Raw genomic sequence first — 20,669 nt, forward strand, 5'->3', positions numbered from 1 at the left:
GAAATTCAGGCTCTCTTGGCCAAGGGAGCCATAGAGAGGGTGCTTTTCACAGAACAAGGTTGTGGTTGTGTATTCCTGCTACTTTCTGGTGGTAAAGAAGGACGGAGGACTTCATCCTATTCTAAATCTGCTCCTTCTTTATCTCTTCTTGAGGAAAGAGAACACCCCCCCCCCCCCCCCACACACACACACACACACACACACACACACACATTTTTGGCCTGATACGTGATGCCTTTTGACTTGATGTTTCCTGGGTCCCTCACAATCATGTTCCGAGGGCCTGTGTTCTTTCCCCAAAACTCTATCTTTGTACCCCCAATTGGCCTCTAAAGGCTGCAGCACTTATTTTGCCACCCTTAGCGAATCTGCACCATAACACCCACACACTGTCATTGCAGGCAGCGTGTTTTGGTGAAGAGAAAAGCGAAGAATCAACATGGCATACATCCCTGGGTGCCATGCCTGAAACCCACTGCCTGTGGCCTAGGTAAGTCAACCCTCCAGCAGGATGCACCAGCCCACAGTTGAGGGTACTGTTGCATGAGCCCTGTACCCCTACCGTGTTAAGCCCATTCTTAGACATTGTAAGTGCTGTAAAGCATTAAAGGGCATATGGTCTGGAAGTGGGTCATCACAACCTCCACAGCTCCATAATGGCTTTGCTGAAACCTGGAAAGTTTTGTAGCAAACTTCTTAGCACAATAACCCCACACTGATGCCAGTGTGGGGTTTAATGTAAAATGCACTCAGAGTGCATCTTAGAGATGTCCCCTGAAAAAACGATCAGCCCTGGTGTGGTTCCAGAATGGCTACCCGCCATTTGCCACTGCCCGACAGGTTTCTGGACCCCTGTGTAGAGGGCCTCCGCTCTCTGGGTCCTGAATCAAAGCCCATCCTGGGCCGAGGTGTCATGCCTCCTATCCCAGGATGGGCTGGGTCCACAAAGGAGACGCTTCGAAGGCCTGCCGTCTTTGGAATCTAACCCTGCCTTTTGCTGCCCCAGCAATAGGCTCCCACATTTTCTGACCCTCACTTGGGCGGAGACTCAGCAGGAAAAACAAGTTAGGAGGAGAGTTGTGTCCACCTTTGCCAATCCCACCGCTCTGGTGGGAAAGGGGAGGTGAATCGCACATCTCAGTCCCTTCCATCTTGAAGCTGAGGGGACCCAGCCAGTCTGAGAAAGGATCATGCCCACTCCCACTGGAGGGTGGCATACTAGGGGGTGTACTCCCCCCCCCCCCCCCACCCCACCCCCCCCACCCCTCCAAGGAAGGGACCTATTGGTCCCAACCTGCAAATCCCTGTAACACCCCAAAATTTAGTGGCGACCCTGAACCTTGCCTCCTCAGATTAGAGAAGAAGAAAGAAGACAGACTGAAGAGCCGTGCTGATGAAGGAAGGAGAGGACATCAACTGCTTTGGTCCCAGCCCTACCGGCCTATCCCGACTTCGAACTACAACGAGCAAAACCCTGGCGTGTCCCACAGCCAGCAGCCTTCCCGAACCCGGAGGACCTGCCCTGCCTTCACCAGAATGACTCTGTCTCCCGTGATCACCTGATTTGCTCAACTAAAGACTCCAACACAGAACCCGAATCCAGGCGGCTCTGCAGTCCTGCACCACTCTACACCCGATGCCCAGAGCCAGTGTTCGAGTGGCCCAACACCATGAGTAGGTCTCCCCAGCGATCCTGACCTGGGATCTGGTGATCTCTGACCTACCTCAAGCTTCAGATCGCCTGCAGCTTCAACATTAGACATCCCCCCCAACTGCGAGCGGAGCTGGTAAGAAGTTCCGCTGCATAAAGACACCCTGCACCAGACGCCCTGCGACCTTGGATGGTCCAACCAATGGTGTCCAGGCATCCCCAAGAACCCAGCGTACCTGTCCTGCCGGTTGTCGCCTTCAGGAATCCTCCTTGCACGAGCCTGCAGCTTCTCTTTCAAACCGCATATCTCTATTGAAAAGCACAGGGCTTCCTATGACGTCTTGGCACTCTGCATCCGGCTGCCTCTGTGCCGCTGGTGGTGCAACTCCTGTGCTGATTGTTGGCCCCTGAAGTGCTGATCTTAACCGAGGAGCTTTGCTCTCACAAACAAGTGGCCTACTCGTAAGCAGCCCCTGACTGAAGGCCCCCTAACCCCTTTGGCTAACATTGGGCCCCTGCACTCTGCACCCGGCTGCCCTAGTGCTGCTGGTGGTGCGATTTGAGTGCCTAACTGACCCTTGGGGAACCTTGGTTCTAAACCCCAAAAGCTATTCTTGCAGGTCGTTTACTTACCTGCAAACCAATAACAACCTTCTCTCCCATAGGAACCAATGTTATGATTTTTGTCCCAAAAATGTTCTGACAAAGTACTGTGCTTTAAATCCAAAACTGTTGTGCTTGCCTGTATTTTGTAAGACCCATTGTGTGGTGTCTCGGCATATCACACCAAGTAGTCAAAGTAACTGAAAAGTAATCTCAAAGTACCCTAAAGTAATTTCTATGTATTCTAAACTGTTTTGAAAACAAACCTGAAACAATTCCAATTTAAACAACAATTGCCTTCCTGTGTACAGCCTTTCATTTCAATGCATATTTTACCTACCTCTTCCAAGTTCTGCTTGGTTCTAGAAATAAAATATAAGTATACCTTTGTATACTTAGCTAAAGGGTCTTGATTCTATCTCCGAGCCTGTGCCATCAGTCTTGATTGAGTGAATACAATAAATGCTTAACACACCCTACTGATAAGCCTAACTGCTCAACCAGTCTACCACAAATAGAGCTTTTAGAGATTATCTAATTTAGGGTCTACTATAAGTCTGGGGATCCACTGGACTCTGTGCACACTACACCTTAATTTGTTATAGTATATACAGAGCCAGCTTCCTACGGTGGCTACGAACCCACAATTACGTCAGTGGCAGTCTCCGCTCATGACAAGGAGTGAGAGTTGGAGATCAGAGAGTTCTGCTCTCTGGTGGAGTCTGATCTCCACATCAACCTGTTAGAGCTCCAGGTGATTCGCTTGGCACTGAAAGCCTTTCTTCCTTCTATCAAGGAAAACCTGTTGCATGTTTATACTGACAACACCACCACCATGTGGATTGTAAAAAAGCGGGCGGGATGAAGTTGTGCACCCTCTGTCAAGAGGCCCTGTGTCTGTGGGCATGGCTGGAACGTCAAGGCATTTCCTTGGTGGTTCAAAACCTGGGGGGGCTCTGAATGCCAGAGCAGACTAACCCAGCCGCAGATGCCTAGCGGTTCATGAAAAGTGTCTCCATCCAGAGGTGCTGCAAGGTCTCTTTCAGCAGTGGTGAGAGCCTTGGTTAGATCCGTTTGCCACTGCCAAGAAGTGCAATGTCAGCAATTTTGTGTGCTGAAGTTTCCAAGTCTTATCTCGCACAAGATGCTTTTACTCTCAACTGGAGCTCTGGCCTCCTGTATGCCTTTCTGCTATTACCACTCCTGCCCAGAGTTCTCAAGAAGATCAGGAAAAATCGGGCCCAAGTCATTCTTGTGGCTCCAGATTGGCCATGGAGAGTCTGGTATTCTGAGCTGCTGAGTATGAGCATCGGTTGTCCAGTCAGGTTGCCTCTTTGAGAGGATCTCCTGTTGCAGCAAAAGGGGAGGATTCTGCATCTGAACCTGCACACTCTCCATCTTCATATGTGGAGATTGAGTGGTGACAGGTGTCAGCTTTCGACTTTCATCGCAAAGTATGTTAAGTTATTCTGGCAGACAGGTGTCCCTCCACCAAGTCAGTATATGCTTGCCGTTGGGACAAGTTTGTGTCATGGTGGCTTCGTACAAAATTGTCCCTCTTTCTGAACCTCTATCTAAAATGCTATTGTTGTATTATCCTTTACCTAACAGGAGTCTGCTCCTGGCTCAGTAAAGTGTTAATTTTCTGCCACCTCTGCATTTTTGCAGTTGCTGGACCAACCCTCTCTCTTTAGGTCACCCATAGTGGCTAGGTTCCTTAATGGCCTGCAACATATGTTTCCCCCTACGCCACTCATATTGCCTCTGTGGGACCTCAATTTTGTTCTCAATTTGCTCATGAGTACACTATTCAAGCCTTTCCACAGTTGCCCTCTGAGGCTCTCTGACTTTAAATACTGCTTTCTTAGTGGCCATACCATTAGCCAGGTGGGTCCGCGAATTACAGGCCCTCCCTGTGCACCCTCCCTACACCACCTTGTATCCGGACAAACTGCTCTCTGAAATGTGCCTCCTTCCTTCCAAAGGATGTGACTCCATTTCATATAGGTCAGACCAGCGTCTGCCCACTTTCTTTGCTCCACCTCATCCTTCCAAAGAGAAGGAGAGACTCCACTGTCTGGATCCAAAAAGAGCGTTGACATTTTACCTGGACTGCACAAGAGAATTCTGGATGGACGATCAACTCTTCTTGGGTATTTGGGACCAAAGAAAGGGAAGGCAGTACAGAAGAGAACCATCATGCGATAGATTATCCTGTGCATTAAGATCTGCTATGCATTGGTCAAGAAGTGCCCACCGAGGGCTTGCCGGCTCACTCTACCAGAGCCAAGGCTGTGACCACTGCGATAGGATGCAGCATCCAGGTCCTGGACATCTGCCAGGCTGCAACAGGGTCCTCACTGCACACGCTCACCAAGCATTACTGCCTGTTCGGTCCTGCAGGACTTACTAATCAAATTGGTATCGCAGTCCCACCTCCAGGGAGGTATTGCTTGGGTATCTATTCTAAGGTAAGAAATCTGCGGATAGAAGTGTCTATCAGATGAACTAGTTAATTCCCCTCAGTAACGCCTTATCTGGTAGAGACTCTATCTAGCCTCATATTCCTTACTGACTTTCTCCCCTTCTTCCTGCTCTGCGAAAAGATTACGGTGTAGGGAACACTCTTATAAAGGCCTTAATTTGTCACACCAGTGGTCAGTGTAAACGTTACTCCACACTCCTTACTTTGAAAGCTGCATAAGTAACTGACCTCAGAGTGCCAAGGTGGCACCTATTTGGGTACAGTGTGTGCACTTCCATCGCAGATGACTCCACCTACCTTCACGTAGGGGTGCTGCTGCTGCTCATATAATTCCAGATCCAGTCTGACACCTGGGGATAATTCTGAGGTATGGAATCTGCAGTTATTTAGAGTTTCTAAAAGATAGGGCATTACCAAAGGTAAGTAACTTGTTCATCTTGTACAGACATAAAGGATCCTCCACCTCAGAGAATCTTACCTAGCGTTTGGAAGTATTATTCCCCAGATGGATGGAAATCAGCTACTCTCTTCTCTGATTGCCTGATTGTCCTTACTCCTTCCCAGTCTCTTGAGCAGCTCTGTGTAAAAGTCAGTTCTGAAATGTCCCGCTAATGACAGTTCTGGGAGAACTGAGAAAGTTGAACAAACCTTCTGCTCGCCATCCAGGTATAGCATATCCTTAGACCGTAAGAATTTCCCTTTTAAAATAGTTCTGGGACCCAAACCTAAAAAAAAACGGACAGCACATGCAGGGTAACGCAGCATTTTGTGGTACTTCATTTCAGTGATATTTTCCATGCATAGATGAGCGAGTAAAAATTGTATTACGACTAAGAGGGAAGGCTCCAAGTGTTTAAGTTCTAGTAACCTTCATGCAGTGCTAGAGAGCTGCAGGCAAATTATAAGTAGCATCAATCTGGGATATAGACACCTATTAAACAACTTCTCATATCAACATTTAATTAGAGCACACCTTTTTCAATAGAAAATCAACTTCTTGACACTAATAGCTGTTGCACTACAGAAAATAACAGTCCGATTGGGATCTTTTTATCTGCCTAAAATTGCCCGGTGTAGCAACATCTTTTTACCTTTTTGATAGTTGCTTTATCGAGCAGGCAAGGGGAATATAACAAGTGTTCTGGCCAAACGCCTTACTTGCCCCACTATGTGAAAATGTCACAGGAAGGCACCTTTAAAATCAGCCCATTAGCTAGGTTTAGAGTTTAAGGGACACCATGGGAGTGGGGGTTAATTAAGTAGGGTATGATGGTTTGGATGTTACTTGATTGCAGGGGCCAATCAGGTCTGCCGTGTTCCTGCTTTAGTTGGGAGTCAACAGGGATATGTTAAGAATGCTGGGGTGACTAACAAGTTACTTTTTCTACCCGTTGACCTATTTAGGAAATTAAGGTATGGCTTTTGATGTGTTGCCAACATTGTGTTCAGGAAGAAGGGTAAAATGGAGTGGTGAGATTCGTTGACTGTTGCAACTAGGGTGAGACCCACTTATGTTAGATGAAATCAATGTGATTGCATACATTTATGAGATGACTGTTCTTTGGTGCTCCCTACAGCACTAAGTTAAATTTGTCTGTTGAAGAGAATGCCAAATGACACTTTCACTCCTTGTGCCTTTTCCTCATTTGTGAGTTGCAGCATGTTTATTTAATATTCCATCTTATTCTCAGCCAGAACCAATTGTTCCTGTGAAGGACCCCACTTCGGATTTGGCAATAATTGCTCGCAAAGGCAGCCAGCTGGTGCGAAAACACAGAGAGCAGAAGGAACGGAAGAAGGTACTGTGTAAAGACTGTACCTCTTGTTGTTGCACTTGCTTCCCCTAACTCCCTCTCCCTGTATGTTGCCATTTTTATTTCTGCAACTCCACTGGTTAATATTGATCGAATTTCCTCTTAGTGCTGTGCTTGGGTACAAGCTTTTAGCACTGCAAAAGATGTACCTGAATTACTGGTTGCATGAGATAGCATAAACTTGTCATCTTTTATGTTAATCCACAGGGATTTGTGATTTCTTGAGACTATTTTAATGTGCGAGGGAGAGCATAACCTAAATTATTCTGAATAAACGAATGTATAAATGTGAAAAACTTTATGGTACATTCATTCAACAGGTTTTTTGGGGCTTTTCTTGTTGATTTTGTGACAGTTATTTTGATCTCTCCACTGACACTCCATCTTATATTGTGACTTCAGGCACAGCACAAGCACTGGGAGCTTGCCGGTACCAAACTTGGGGACATTATGGGCATCAAGAAAGAAGAGGAAGTTGAGACAAAACCTCCAACAGCAGATGGAACTGTGGACTACAGGTAGGATAACAAACCATAACTTTTTTTTTTATTTACATTTTTACAAATACAAAACACTTCAACAACAAAACAGGCCAGTTTGTTGTCACAATAAAACAAAATGCGGGTTGGTTACAGTACATGCATTGGCCCATGAATCAGTTTTTTTTTTTTTTGGTCTTTTGGCATGAACATCTTCGGACCAATACCACACAAATTACATACATCCGTAGCTATACATCTGCAACCAGCATGCAGAGAGCACACCTACAGGTCCCATAGTCACATCGCCCCTCTCCACAACTTATGAATTTCCGGTCTGTACCACATCGATAACTTCATTCTGTCCCCGAGCCCATGTCAGGAACAGTTCCCAGATATCGCGGGGTCGAGAAGTGGGGGGAACAATTTCCCAGAACACAGTTAGTTGTGCATGCCCATATGTGACATCTGCTATCCAACCCTTGTGAGTGGGAACCCTCCTCCTCCCCCAGTGTAGCGCTATTTGGCGTTTAGCATATAATAAAAGCAAAGCGTGCAGTTTACGCAACTTGGGTGAGGTGTCTTTGACATATCCTAATAATCCAAGAGCCGGGGAGGGGACCTCCGATCTTCCAACAATTTGGCTCACCGTAACGAACACCTTGGCCCAATACCCCGCTATCTCCGGGCAGTCCCACGCTACATGCAAGAAAGAAGCAGGGGAAAAACCGACCTAACCCCGTCCGAAGTCGGAGGTGGTCTGAATTCGTTTTTAGGGAACAGATCTACAAACGTGTGAAGATGCATAGTTTGTATTAGTGCTCTACTAATTCCGATTATTCCGCACAGGGCATCATTGGATTACGAGCTAACGGGATCGAAGGAGCATACAGCACAGGGATGTCAGCCCGCTTGCGCAGCTCCTCCCATGCCCTACACAGCGTTCCGGCGGAGTCTATATCTCCACGTGGGCGCTTCAATGCTTTATAAAGGGCTACTTTGAGCGGGACCGGCACTACCGCGTCCAGCTCCACAGCCACGTGAGGTTGAAAGGGCATTGGGTGCACCCAGAACTGTAAAAATTGAGGCTGAGCGCAAAGCGCATAGAGATGCATGTCCGGCGCTCCCAATCCCCCCTGTCTTAGCGGGAGTGTCAACATATCCCAGGACACTCTAGCCTGTCCGCCCGCCCAAGCCAGGGAAATGAGCTGCGACTTAAGGGTTTTGAAAAAATGCTGCGTGAGCGGAATCAGAATATTGGCGAATAGATACAAAAACTTGGGCAGGATGACCATTTTTGCTAGTGCTATCCTGCCAGTCAGGGACAGCGGCAATTGCGACCACAACTTTACTTTTTCTTCCAACCACGTCACAGCCTGCCCGTAGTTCAGATTCCATATCTCCTGCGTGTCCCGACTGATCCAAATGCCCAAATATTTGACCTCCTCCGCTTCCCATTTTAAAGGATATTCGGAGCGTACCTGGGGCGTTCCATCCGTTAGGGGAAATATCACTGATTTTGCCCAATTAACAACAATACCAGCCAAGCCACCAAAACGAATGAATTCCCTTAAAACCGGGTCTAGATTCTCCTCTGGGTTGACGAAATAAAGAGTTACATCATCAGCGTATAGGGAGATGAGTAGGCTTCTAGTGCTAAAACCTATACCTTGCGCCGTGTGGTGCTGTCGAATACGAGCAGCAAGTGGCTCCATTGCGATCGCGAACAGGAGTGGAGATAAAGGGCAGCCCTGCCTCGTGCCACGAGATATGGGGAAGGGATTGGACAGTAACCCGTTCACCTTGATTCGGGCTCTGGGCAAAGTATATAGTAGGCGTATACTTCTAATAAAAAGTGGGCTAAGCCCCATCCGACCCCGTATGGCAAAGAGATATGGCCATTCTAGAGTATCAAATTCCTTGGTGGCATCCAAGAACACCACCGTGGCGCGAGCTTCTGGGTGCAGGTAGTGCAAGACGGAGAAAATTGTTCGTAAATTATGGGATGTAGATCTTCCCGGGATGATCCCTGACTGATCCGGGAGCGCAATCATAGGGAGAAGCGGCTGCAACCGGTTTGCAAGCAATTTGGCTAAAATTTTGACATCCACATTTATCATCGATAGTGGTCTATACGAATCAACCTCAAATTCTGGCTTGCTGGGCTTCAACAAAGTAATAATCACAGCTTCCCTCATGGAGTCAGGCAATATCCCCCCTCCAGAGCCTCCTCATACAACGCCCGCAACCTTTGCACCAGCTCCTCAGCGTATGCTTTATAGAAAGCTGTAGTCAGACCATCGGGACCAGGGGCCTTATCAAGCGGCAGACTTTTAATAACCTGGGCAACATCTTCAACAGTGAAGGGGAGGTCCATATATTCTCTGAGTGTTATTGAACCAGACCAACGCAATCGAGTCCAAGAACGACTGAAGCCCCTCGGGGCACGTATCTGGGGTAGCAGTATAGAGTTGAGAGTAAAAGGTAGAAAAAGCATTTAGGATTTCTGCCTGGCCTCTAACAACAGTGTCTGGTGCAGTGTATATTTCATGTATGAATGTTGTGTGTCTCGGTGGTCTAATCATACCCGCTAATGTGCGACCTGGCCTGTCCCCCTCTCCATATCGTCTCGCCTCTGTATATTTCCCAAGGAACTTAAGCTCTCTCTGTGCCTCCTCGGAGAAATCCAACAGCTTGGCCTTCAAAAGGACAAGTACAGTGGGATCATTGGTGGAGTAAAATCTCCCCTCAAGTTCCTTAATTTGAGCCTCTAGCGAAGTAATCGTGCCCCTGATTGCCTTCAAAACTCCCGCCTGTTTGACGATACACTCACCCCTTATCACTATTTTGAAAGCCTCCCATAGGGAGGCCTCGGTGGCCACCAACCCAGAGTTCAAAGTGAAATACTCAGTGATATCCTTCTGTATCTCTTCTTTGAACGCTTCATCAAGTAGAGCATATGGCGGGAGACGCCAAGTGAAGGCTCGTTGCGGGGAATTCGGAACGGTTAGCTTCAGCAAGCAGGGAGCATGATCCGACAGCGAACGCGGCAAGTGCGCTACATCAACAGTCCAGGTGGCTATGTCTATAGACACCAGCCAAAAGTCCAAGCGGGACCATGCGCTGTGGTGATCGGAAATACATGTACCCTTCCTGGTCCATGGGTGCCTGGCGCGCCATATATCTACCAGGTCACCATCAGTGATTGTAGCACGCAACGCGGCGCTAGCCGCCGGATGCAATGAGCGGGAGGTGCCACGCCTGTCTAAGTCATCGTCTAGGATAGCATTAAAGTCGCCCCCCCACAAGACTGTGCTACAGCCCATCGCCTTGATCTTCATCCAAACATTCTTAAAAAACTCTGGGGAGTCCACATTGGGCCCATAAACGGTCACAATGACCAAGGAAACGCCACACAATACCCCCCGTATGAGGACATACCGACCTTCGGGATCAGCCTGCACCAGCCCATCCCTCCAGTCCAATCCCAGTTTAATCAGTACAGCCACCCCACGCGCATAGTTGGAATACACAGATGTATAAACCCCACCCCACCGACTATGTCGAAGCCTCTGTCAAGGTGTAACATTGAGATGTGTTTCCTGCAATACACAAACATCTACATTGTGTCTGGACACGTAAGCATGAACCAGTCTGGCCTTCCTGCCATCATTAAGCCCACGGATGTTCCAAGTAACACAATGTAACACATTAATGGCGCTGTGTGCAAGGCGCATTGACTAATCCTATACATGTAGTGGTCCCACCATGACCTCCAACCATGGATTGCACATGTTAGCCAACCATTCAGATACATACTGGCATAAAACGATGAACCCCACTCAACCCCCCCTCCCACCACCCACTCCAACCCCCCAATTAGGTTGCAGATTAACCCCCCCAGGACTAAAAACACAAAAAACCTCACACTATTCATTCCAAACAAAAACGGGACTCTTCCCACGGGGGAGCGGTAGTGCCGGCAAACTACCTCGTTCACACAAGGTGGCCGGGAGTACTGTGGATGGCGCCAAATGCCCAAGAGTTCAACCATGCTATCAATACAAAATCCGCGGAGCGGAAAAATAAAAAACAAAGCAATGAGCGAAATAGGAGATCAGCAGGTCACACACCGGTATCCAACCTCACATTGCTCTATACCCCACCGCTCAGCGTGTGCAAAATACCAAGCAGCCCAACAATACGATACCCATATCAGTCATTGTCACTTAAATTGCCACTTGCGGTCGTCTCCACCCTGCGGTTCCCCTTCGCAGTCTTGCCTCCAACATGCTTTGCGAATTTCAGTGCGGATTTCGAGTCTGTGAAGAAGTGAGCAGTCCCATCATACTATACTTTCAACTTGGCTGGGTACAGCAGGGAGTATGGAATTTGTGCCTGCATCAGGATACGCTTCGCCGGGAGGAATTCCATTCTCGCCGCCTGCACCTCCGGGGTGAAGCCGGGGTAGAAGGAGATGGTATCGCCTTTGTGCTTAATCTGTCCTTTCTCTCTAGCAAGCCGAAGGATACAGTCCCTGTCCTGATAATTCAATAATTTGGCTATGATAGGCCTGGGTGGCGCTCCAACAGGGGGTTTCGGCCCCAGCGAGCGGTGGGCTCTCTCCACCACGAACACAGATGACAGGCCGGGGTCGAATAGCTCATGGAGTAGATCTGTGATGAAGGACTCCATTTTAGAAATCGCCGTTGTCTCGGGAATGCCTGTAATTCGGAGATTGTTGCGTCTCGATCTGGCTTCTAAATCCTAATTTTTAGCTCTGATGACCCCCAAAAGCCTGTCCATGTGTAGTAACTGCTATTTAGTTTCCACCTGAAACTCGTGGAATTCAATGTGGCGGTTCTCAAGCGCATCCAGGCGTGTTTCGTGTGTCGTGACCTGGGATTTGACTGAATCCAGCTGCGATGTCAATGTGTCCAGTTTAGTATCAATGTTTCGAAGGCTGGAACGCATTTCCAGCATAAGTGTCCGCAAGTCTTCGCCCTGGTCCTCCGCCTGCAAGTCAAGTTGACTGCTAGACCGTGCCTCATCCTCCACTTCCGTATGCCGTGTAGAGCGTTTATTCTCAAACTTCAACTTTGGTTGCTTCGCATCTGGCTTGCCCATGTCGATGACGGCGTGGAGCACCCTACAGCGGGGGGCCAACCAGAGAACTTAATCTTCTCCCAAGTCGCCCCCGCCACTTGCGCACAGCTGCTTTAGTTCGGTTTAGCTCCCTCCTCCTGGACCACGGCGGCCACAAGCAGCCCGTGCAGCACTTCCAAGGGACTGCTCAATGTTACAATGTCAAAAGGTCTTTCCAGTCTGCAAACGCCGCGTGAGGCCCAGAATATGCAGGATCTAGTAGTATACGGCCACGTGACGTCCTCTGCAGAGGACCACCTATCCTACAGCTACTGACGTCCAAGATCCACCGCAAGGTAGAGCCACCGGGAGTTCCACTATATCAATGGCACTGCCCACGGATTATTATTCCCGACCATCCAGCAGCCGCAGGCACAAAGACACCACGTACCACCGCACCAAGACACTGGAAGAGCAGACCGGGCACTATTTCACGCCTCCACCAATAATCGTTCCAGGGCACTAGGGTTCCAGCTAAGGCAGGCCGCAGTACTTCCACGGCGTCACTTCAGACCATCCAATCGTAGTGCCCACAGCAGCAAGACACGCCACTCGACTTATGGGAATGTACTCACTGCCACTACGGCGATCAAACACCACAGGATTCAAGTGCGTGCTGCAGCTGGTGAATCCCGCATGGCGGCCTTCCGAGATTTGGTGGCTCGCATGTCCCGGATCAACATACACAGACTGCGTGCCCCAGTACCCCCATCCAATCTGCAGATCCGCCAGCAAGGCTATAATTATGCCGCCAAAGGTGGTTGCGGGCCGACAGTGCCCCAGGACAGGGATCGCCAGGCACCGCTGCGTCACGCTCCTCACCGTCTACCATGAGGGGGCCCCCAGGCACAAAGCAGAGATTTCCAAAGCCCTCCTGCCGAGGGACATTCGCGGGTCCGGGCAGAAGCACCACAGGGCGTTGCGGGTCCGCGTTCAGGCACCACAAGGCGTCCAGCCGCCATCCGTATCGCCGTGCGGCCCACAGGCCTCCAGAAGCTGCGGATTCGATTACGTGGTCTCCGCCCCGCCCCGCAGTCAAGCCCCAATCTTCACAGCCTCCGGCGTCCAATCGGCGGCGTCCGCAACTCAGCCCCAGACCAGAGCCGAGACATCGGAGCTCCCGCAGCAGGGTCCGCCACCACTCCCCAGCAAGACGGTGAGCTCAGGGCAGAAGAGCACACATCCAGGGTGCAGGATTGTTGCAGGATTCGGTCCCGGCCGGGAGAGCGCGCTTAGGAAGCGGCCATTCCGCTGCGCAGCAGACCACGGCCCCCAACAAACAATAACTTATTAGAGCAGGGTTACTGTTTTACTGGTAGGACCCTATACAGGGATAATGTGCAGTGCCTGGTGATTTTTAAAACTGGTGTTGTGTAAACAACTGCCTCTCACTGGTGCAAGCAATCTCACCTTCCTTTGGAGGATTTAAGGAACATTCTTAAAAGCAAAAAGAAAGAAATTTAAGAAAATTGAAAATAAAACCGAGCCAAAATTTATGTTTTATAGCAAAAGTTTCACCTAAGTTATCTTAAAGATCCAGCGATTCTGGCAGGACAGTAAATACATTTTCAACTAAAGTGTGTGTCTGTGTGTGTGTGTGTGTGTGTGTGTGTGTGTTTGTGTGTTTGTTTACCTCTCCAGGGGCTTAATGCTTACCTTCCCTAATAAGCCTTTGATAGAATGGTGACAAAACTGTGGAATTTTCAGTCGTTCTCCCAAAAGTCACTTGTGACTGAAAATTTGCTTAATATATCATGGAAATATAGTCACGGGGACGCTGCATGGGGAACGTATCACAGTAGGAAGTGTGTACGCCCCCCCGCCTTTAGGCCAAACTCTGATCGACACTCTCACTAAGGTCTGGGCGGAGCTCCCTCTAGGCCTGACAATACTGGGTGGGGATTGGAATGATGTGATGACTTCGCAGGACAGGTGGCGCGAGCACTCCACTGATGCGCCTCACTCCCGTACGAAACTTCAGAATCTAGCACATACACTAGGCTGGGTGGATGCATGGAGGGCAATGCACAAGGAGGTGGGAGGTTACACCTTTGCATCTCAGGTACACGCCACATTCTCCCAATTAGATCGTCTTTCTTCTCAACTCGTATGCGTCCCGCATAAAGTCCGCGGAGATCTGGCCACGGGGCATCTCGGATCATTCCCCCCTTCAGGTGATCCTCCGCCTCCAGGTGAGCAAACCGAGGTTCCGCTGGCGGCTGTCCCCCTTGGTCCCTAAAGGATCCGACGTACCAGGAAATGCTCGCTTCGACCATCGGGGATTATCTTGCGCGCAACGTGGTTTCGGTCCGAACGGCCGGGGGCGTATGGGAGGCCATGAAGCCAACATTGCGGGGGGTGGATATTAGCCATCGGGCGGCGTCAAAGGCGAACCGGCTTCGACACCTGCGGGAATTGGAAGAGAGTCAGTCGCAATTGCAGGTACAGGCTACCCATGGAACGAACCCCGCGGTCTGGCGTAATATGTTTGCAGTCCAAAAGCAAATCCAGGCTCTCCATACGGAGGCGGCCAAGGAGGCATGGCTGGCAACGCAACACAGAATCTATCATTGGGGAGATAAGTCGAGTAGGATGCTGCACAGACTGTGTCAGGCGCGTGCGTCCCCCACCCAGGTACCCGTGTTGCATTTCCCGGAGGGTTCGCAGCATTCCTCCCCGGAGGCGGTAACGTAGGCCTTCGCGGCCTTCTATACAGAATTATACGCCGAGAGGGAAGTCATTGCCCCGGAACTCATTGACGCGTTCTTCTCGGACATTCCCCCGGCTCGGCTGTCGGATGCGGTGCGCACCGAACTGGACAAACCTATCGCGCTCGATGAGCTCCGGGCTGCTCTCGTGGCTATGCGACCGGGTCGGGCGCCGGGCCCCAATGGCTTTCCTATGGACTTCCTGAGACCCCACATGACGGAACTAGGCCCTCATCTCCTAGAGGTGCTACAGGAGGCCCATGACTCCCGAGCACTACCCCCAGACTGGAGACACGCCGAAATTGTTGTGTTTTTGAAGCCCGGTAGACCCCCAGAAGATCCTGGGTCTTATCGCCCTATATCTCTCTTAAACTTTGAGCCGAAATTGTTGGGGAAGGTCCTGGCGGACCGCCTACGCACCTGCATTGGAGACCTGGTCCACCCAGATCAATCCGGGTTTATGCCGCAACGAGCAACGCGCCACAACATCAGGCGTCTCCACAATGCCATCGCTGAGGCTCCGACACTTGGGCGCCCGGCGGCGGTGATGTTGGCGGACATCGACAAAGCGTTCGATACACTTAGCTGGACTTACCTGTTCAAACTATTAAACGTCATAAACCTGGGGCCGCGATTCCAAACCTATGTTCGACTTTTGTACACGGACCTGACGGCGTCGGTCTGGGTCGCGGGGCAGCAGTCGACCTAGTTTCCGCTACGCCGTGGCACCCGTCAAGGGTGTCCGCTTTCCCCCCTACTCTTCACCCTCGTTATTGAACCCTTGGCATCCTGGGTGCGCCGGGACGCGGTGATGCGGGGAATGGAGTGGTCCAGTGACTACATAGATAAGATTGCACTATACGCTGATGACGCCCTTTTTTATATGACCGACCCCTGGGCATCGGGGCCGAGGGTCCTTCAAATTCTTCGTGTCTTCGGCGATACGTCGGGGCTCCGGGCTAATCCTGCTAAATCTATCCTATACCCGATCTGCGGTGACCAGGGTCGTACGGCCTGGGCGGACCAATTGGTTATGGCCACGGAAGGCTTCAAGTTTCTAGGGGTGTACGTCTCCAGGGACCAGACCACGGCGTGGACGAAAAATATAGTGCCGCTTCTCCTGATGGTGCGGGATGAGACGACGATCTGGTCGCAGCTACCACTGTCTTTCTATGGACGCTCGGCCATCTTTAAAATGGTGTCGCTGCCCCGTTTATTGTATCGGGTCCAGAATTATCCCCACCCAATTCCGCAGTCCTGGTTTACTCAACTGAACGCGTTGTTGAATAGATTTTTGTGGCAGGGCGGGGCAGTGCGTGTGGCCTTGGCAACGTGCACCCAATCGACCTATTGTGGGGGTATAGCGGCGGCCGATGTCAGGGCATATTATTGGGCGGCGCAGCTACAGGTAATCAACAACTGGTGGTATCAATCCCCGGGAGATCCGGCTTATGCGGTGGAGTGCTCGACTATGTCCCACTCGCGGCTCCGTTCTCTCCTGTACAGCGCCTCCTCGCTAGACGCGCATCCCCTGGATTGCCGTACAGTGATCCAGGTGTGCGGCGAGTGGTGCGTTTAATGGGCTGGTGGGGACGCCTTACGAAGAGCACCCCCTGTGGCAATGCACGTACCTGCAGCAGACGGCGGCCTTGGCGGGCTTCCGCCGCTGGGACGACATTGGCATCTCCACCTTAGGGGTTGTCATGCAAGGCACGGTACTCCAAATCCTTTCAGCAGCTCCAGACCGACTTCGCCCTACACAAATCCCAATTCCATCGCTATCTGCAGTTGCGCCACGCGCTATCCCCAGCCATTGGTTCATTGACCACACTCCCGGAATTTCATCCCTTGGAGGGTAGACTGTTAATGGGAAACCTCGGCCAGCATAAAATCCGTCAGATATACCAGTCCCTAACGACATATGCTAAGACTACACTACACAATACGCGAGAGCGGTGGGAGGCTGATCTCCCAGACTTGACCGATGATGATTGGGCCGAGGCGCTGGCGAGTCCGCGTGGGGCGGCGGTTTCCACTAGATACCGTTTGATCCAATTTAAATACGTGCACCGGGTCTATTATACACGAGTTCGGCTATGGCGTATGGGAGTGATCCAGTCCCAAGCCTGCTTGCGCTGCTGTGCTGAGGAAGGAATGTTCCTACATACAGTGTGGACGTGTGGGGCGTTACAGGTCTTTTGGCAGGGGGTAGTGAATTGTTTGAGTGAGGTACTGGCCTGGACCCTTCCCTTAGAACCCCGTTTGATCTTGCTCCATAGTACTGAGGACATAGGAGGGAATAGGTATAAGCGGCACTTATTGTTTCTAGGTCTCACCTTGGCCAAACGGGATGTGGCCCAGCACTGGAAGGATGATTCTCCCCCTAGACTGTCTCCTTGGAAGAAGGCGTTGGACCGCTGTATGATTGCGGAAATCGCGGTCTTTCAGGCCCGGGGTTGCCCAGCCACACATGGGAAAATATGGTCCAGATGGGCTACATATAGAGGTATAGACCTGGCGTTGTTGGAACAGCCCGATATGGGAGACCCCATAGAAAGATTGCTGAGAACCACGTAGCACGACTCGCTTGCTGTGTCAAGGAGGTGTCTAAACCCTACAGTATTGTGGTAATTGTCATGTTGTGCAATGAGGAAGGAGAGGGTGTGGGCATGAGTTGGGAAGGGAGGGGGGGGGGGTTAGGGGTCTGATGTTTGCAGACCAGGGAAGTGGGAGGACATTGCAGTGAAGGGGCTTATGTGTTCACACTATTACGAAGTCGCCTTTCTTGATTGACCCTTGCACTGTACAAAACAATAAAGTTTGTTGTTAAAAAAAAAAAAAATATATATATATATCCTGGAAATGCAACAAAGTGACAGGAACACAACATGCAAGAGTCACTTTAGCCATCAGACCCTTTCCTCTTCAGCCATGCATGCATAGAAGCACATGATCATCGACACATGTTTGTTTGTGGCTCTTGGCAGCTACATGATCCTTTCCTCCCAGCTCTGCACACTCGACTGTCCGTGCAGGAGGCAGCAGGCGTGGAAGGAGGAAGCTGCTGGCCCCAGTGCCTATCAGGCGCTTATTGCTAGGCCTTCCCAGGTTACTGCTCTCTGCCATCTGCACCCTGTGGATCCCTCGTACCTAAAAGGAGCAGCCTGAATATTAGAGAAAGACTAGGGTGACATCCTAGGATTAAATACAGGCTGGAAGAGCCGGGCACCAATGGGGGTAGGGACGCGTGCAGCAGCAATGGCATTTTTACAGACTCTTCAAGATCCAGTCATCTCCGCTCATTGACTAAAGCTCTGACAGTTATGCCCATGACAGTAGGCGACAGGTACCTCGAGCTGCCTTCATGATGAGATGTTTTCCCTGACTCTGTGATTGCCTCGCTGCCCTTCCTATTGTAACACAGATATCCTCCTAGGATGCAAGATTAGAGAGTGGTTGAAGGTGCCTATATGCAGTTGGCACGTTTGTGCCTGTATCCTTCTGTGCGGATTTCTTCGGAATCCATTACACCACTGTGCCAGTATCCTCCCCACTTTGCAGTTGTGGCTCTCCCTTAAAGGACCTTGTTGTCAAGTTTGCCCAGTGCAATAAATAAGATGCCTTTATTGTAATTTTCCTTCTGAATTCTTCCAATAGGCAATACCTGTGTTAACTGAACATCTTTACTGGTCACAGGACCGTAAAAACCATACAAAAGATGGAGAGTAGGGCTGCCCAGGCTGACACTATCATTTCAAGAAAGGGAAGGATCTGGAATTCTGATGTCCCAATGGTCACCTTCATTTCTGAATGGTAGAAACAAACGTTTTGCAAAAACACTAGTGTGCAACTAACCAAGATTTATGCTTGTAAGATCTACACAACTAAATGTTAGTGTTACTACAGTAGTGTTGCAAAGAACAACAACAGCATGTACTAACTTAAGTATAAGGCAATATATTTTATTGTTTAATTTAAGAACTATCTAGGCTGAAGGTTTCATCAATTCTCATTACTAAAGTGTGTAGAAACTTTCATATGCACATCTAATCTTCTGGAATGTTTGGTATTATTGTGTTACACAACACTCTCTATTTTCAATACTGTTTTCAACGCCCAAGATTAATTGTAAGTTGTGATACTTTGTCCCTTTTCTGAGCACATGTATGCTTTTGCTAATAAATTCTTACCAGTTCTTCCTATATCATAGTTCGTACATTTAGTTTTTTCTTCCTTTAAAAAAAAAATTCTGATAAAATCCTCATCAAAGCATCTAATGGGGGTTCTTGTCAACATGCATTACCTGTTATCCACATTCTGATTCTGTTGGTGGCACACTTAACGTCAACATCTTGTAGGAAGCCTCTTTTTGTCAAAATGTAGGTTTTAATGAAGTTTCTTATGTCTTTTGAGTCCATTAAACATGTATATGTGCCAACCACTCCTTTTTTTTCTCAGAAGTAACTAACTGACTTTGAAGCATATGCTGCTGTAAATTGCATTCTGTCGATGCTCCTGTCATTTGGTATTAGGCTTGGACTTAATAGGATGTTTTTCTTCGAAGAGTGAGATTCTGGTAACTTGTGAATACCACCTCTTAAACCGAAAATGCACTAGGGCACAGACTTTACCTCAGATTGTTTTTGTCCTATCAAGCTTGGACGTGTTTCTTTGCTGAGTGACCACTGTGCATCAAAAGAACATGATCTTGGTGCCGGCCATCCTGAGCACCTTCATCTAAGAGACATTGAATACTCAACAGATTATACCAAGAAGGCATTGTTATGTGAGCCGTGTTGAAACTGAACTGTTTGTTGAGCCTGGCGCCAGGTCATATAATAATGTTCGAGGCATGTGGGCTGCTGAATTCATATCTGTGCATAGATCGCCGCCTAGTGTTGGGTCCGGATGTTTGCACGTTGTTGTCCTGGAAGAGTCTTCGAAGTATCCTTGGATAGGTGACTCCTCCCCTGGACTACAGTGCGCATGGGCATCCTCTCCATCCTCAGATTGTTTTTTTCCGCCATTGGGTTCGGATGTGCTTATCTTGACTCAAGTTAGGAAAAACTCTTTTCAGGCCAAAAGGCCTCTAGTTCGCGTCGGTACTGTTCCCGATCGGTATCGATAGTATCTTTGTTGGTTTACTATCTTCCAGAACCAACTTTTTCGCATCTTACCCGACCATCGACCCGACATCGACTATGGAATCGAGGACACCATTCAAGCGGTGCCCTGTATGCAATGCGAAATATCCACACATCGACGTCCATCCGGTGTGCAACAAATGCCTTTCACCGGATCACGACGAATCTACATGTATGGCCTGTGCCCGATTTCGATCCAAGAAGACTCTCCGGAATCGACGAGCGGCGAGACTCGAGGCGCAGCAAGCGGCACCGGCCGACATCTTCAGCGCCGAGACCGAAGATGTCAAAGAAGTGGAGAACCTACCCTCCAGCCCCGCTTCCGAACATAACTCCGGATCGGAAGACGTCGACGAAACACTCTTTCACAGAGATGAAGACGACACCGAGATAGGAGACTACAATGAGGCCTTAGGGGCCGAAGAGAGTAGCTCCGATGACGAGCAAGGCCTACCCGTTCAGACTGAGGAAATCCCAGTGCAACAGTCTATGGCACCGGTCGAGGGATCGCCTTCGGGCCTTACCCAAGACCTATCCCGCAGTTCTTCGGCCCCGCCCTCGGGACCGGCCTCGGACATTCAGCGGCAGCCATTAATGCCCAAACCGGCTGGTTTCCCTTCTTCGAAACCGAAACCAAAAG

General features: G+C 49.7%; 1 protein-coding gene across 7 annotated transcripts in view; it reads left to right on the forward strand.

Annotated features, from left to right (window-relative positions):
• DHX38 (DEAH-box helicase 38) overlaps positions 1–20,669 on the forward strand; it is a 1,013,803-nt gene that overhangs the window by 395,849 nt on the left and 597,285 nt on the right. For all 7 annotated transcript variants that reach the window (XR_014972206.1, XM_085638518.1, XM_085638522.1 and 4 more), the window contains exons 10-11: positions 6,431–6,538; positions 6,956–7,071. Coding sequence is in view for 6 of the 7 variants with exons in the window: in XM_085638518.1 (XP_085494644.1) it covers positions 6,431–6,538; positions 6,956–7,071 (224 nt within the window). In the remaining variant the exon portion in view is untranslated. The remainder of the gene's footprint in view (positions 1–6,430; positions 6,539–6,955; positions 7,072–20,669) is intronic.

Source organism: Triturus cristatus, chromosome 12 (genome assembly GCF_964204655.1).
Source record: "Triturus cristatus chromosome 12, aTriCri1.1, whole genome shotgun sequence".
NCBI classification, from domain to species: Eukaryota; Metazoa; Chordata; class Amphibia; order Caudata; family Salamandridae; genus Triturus; species Triturus cristatus.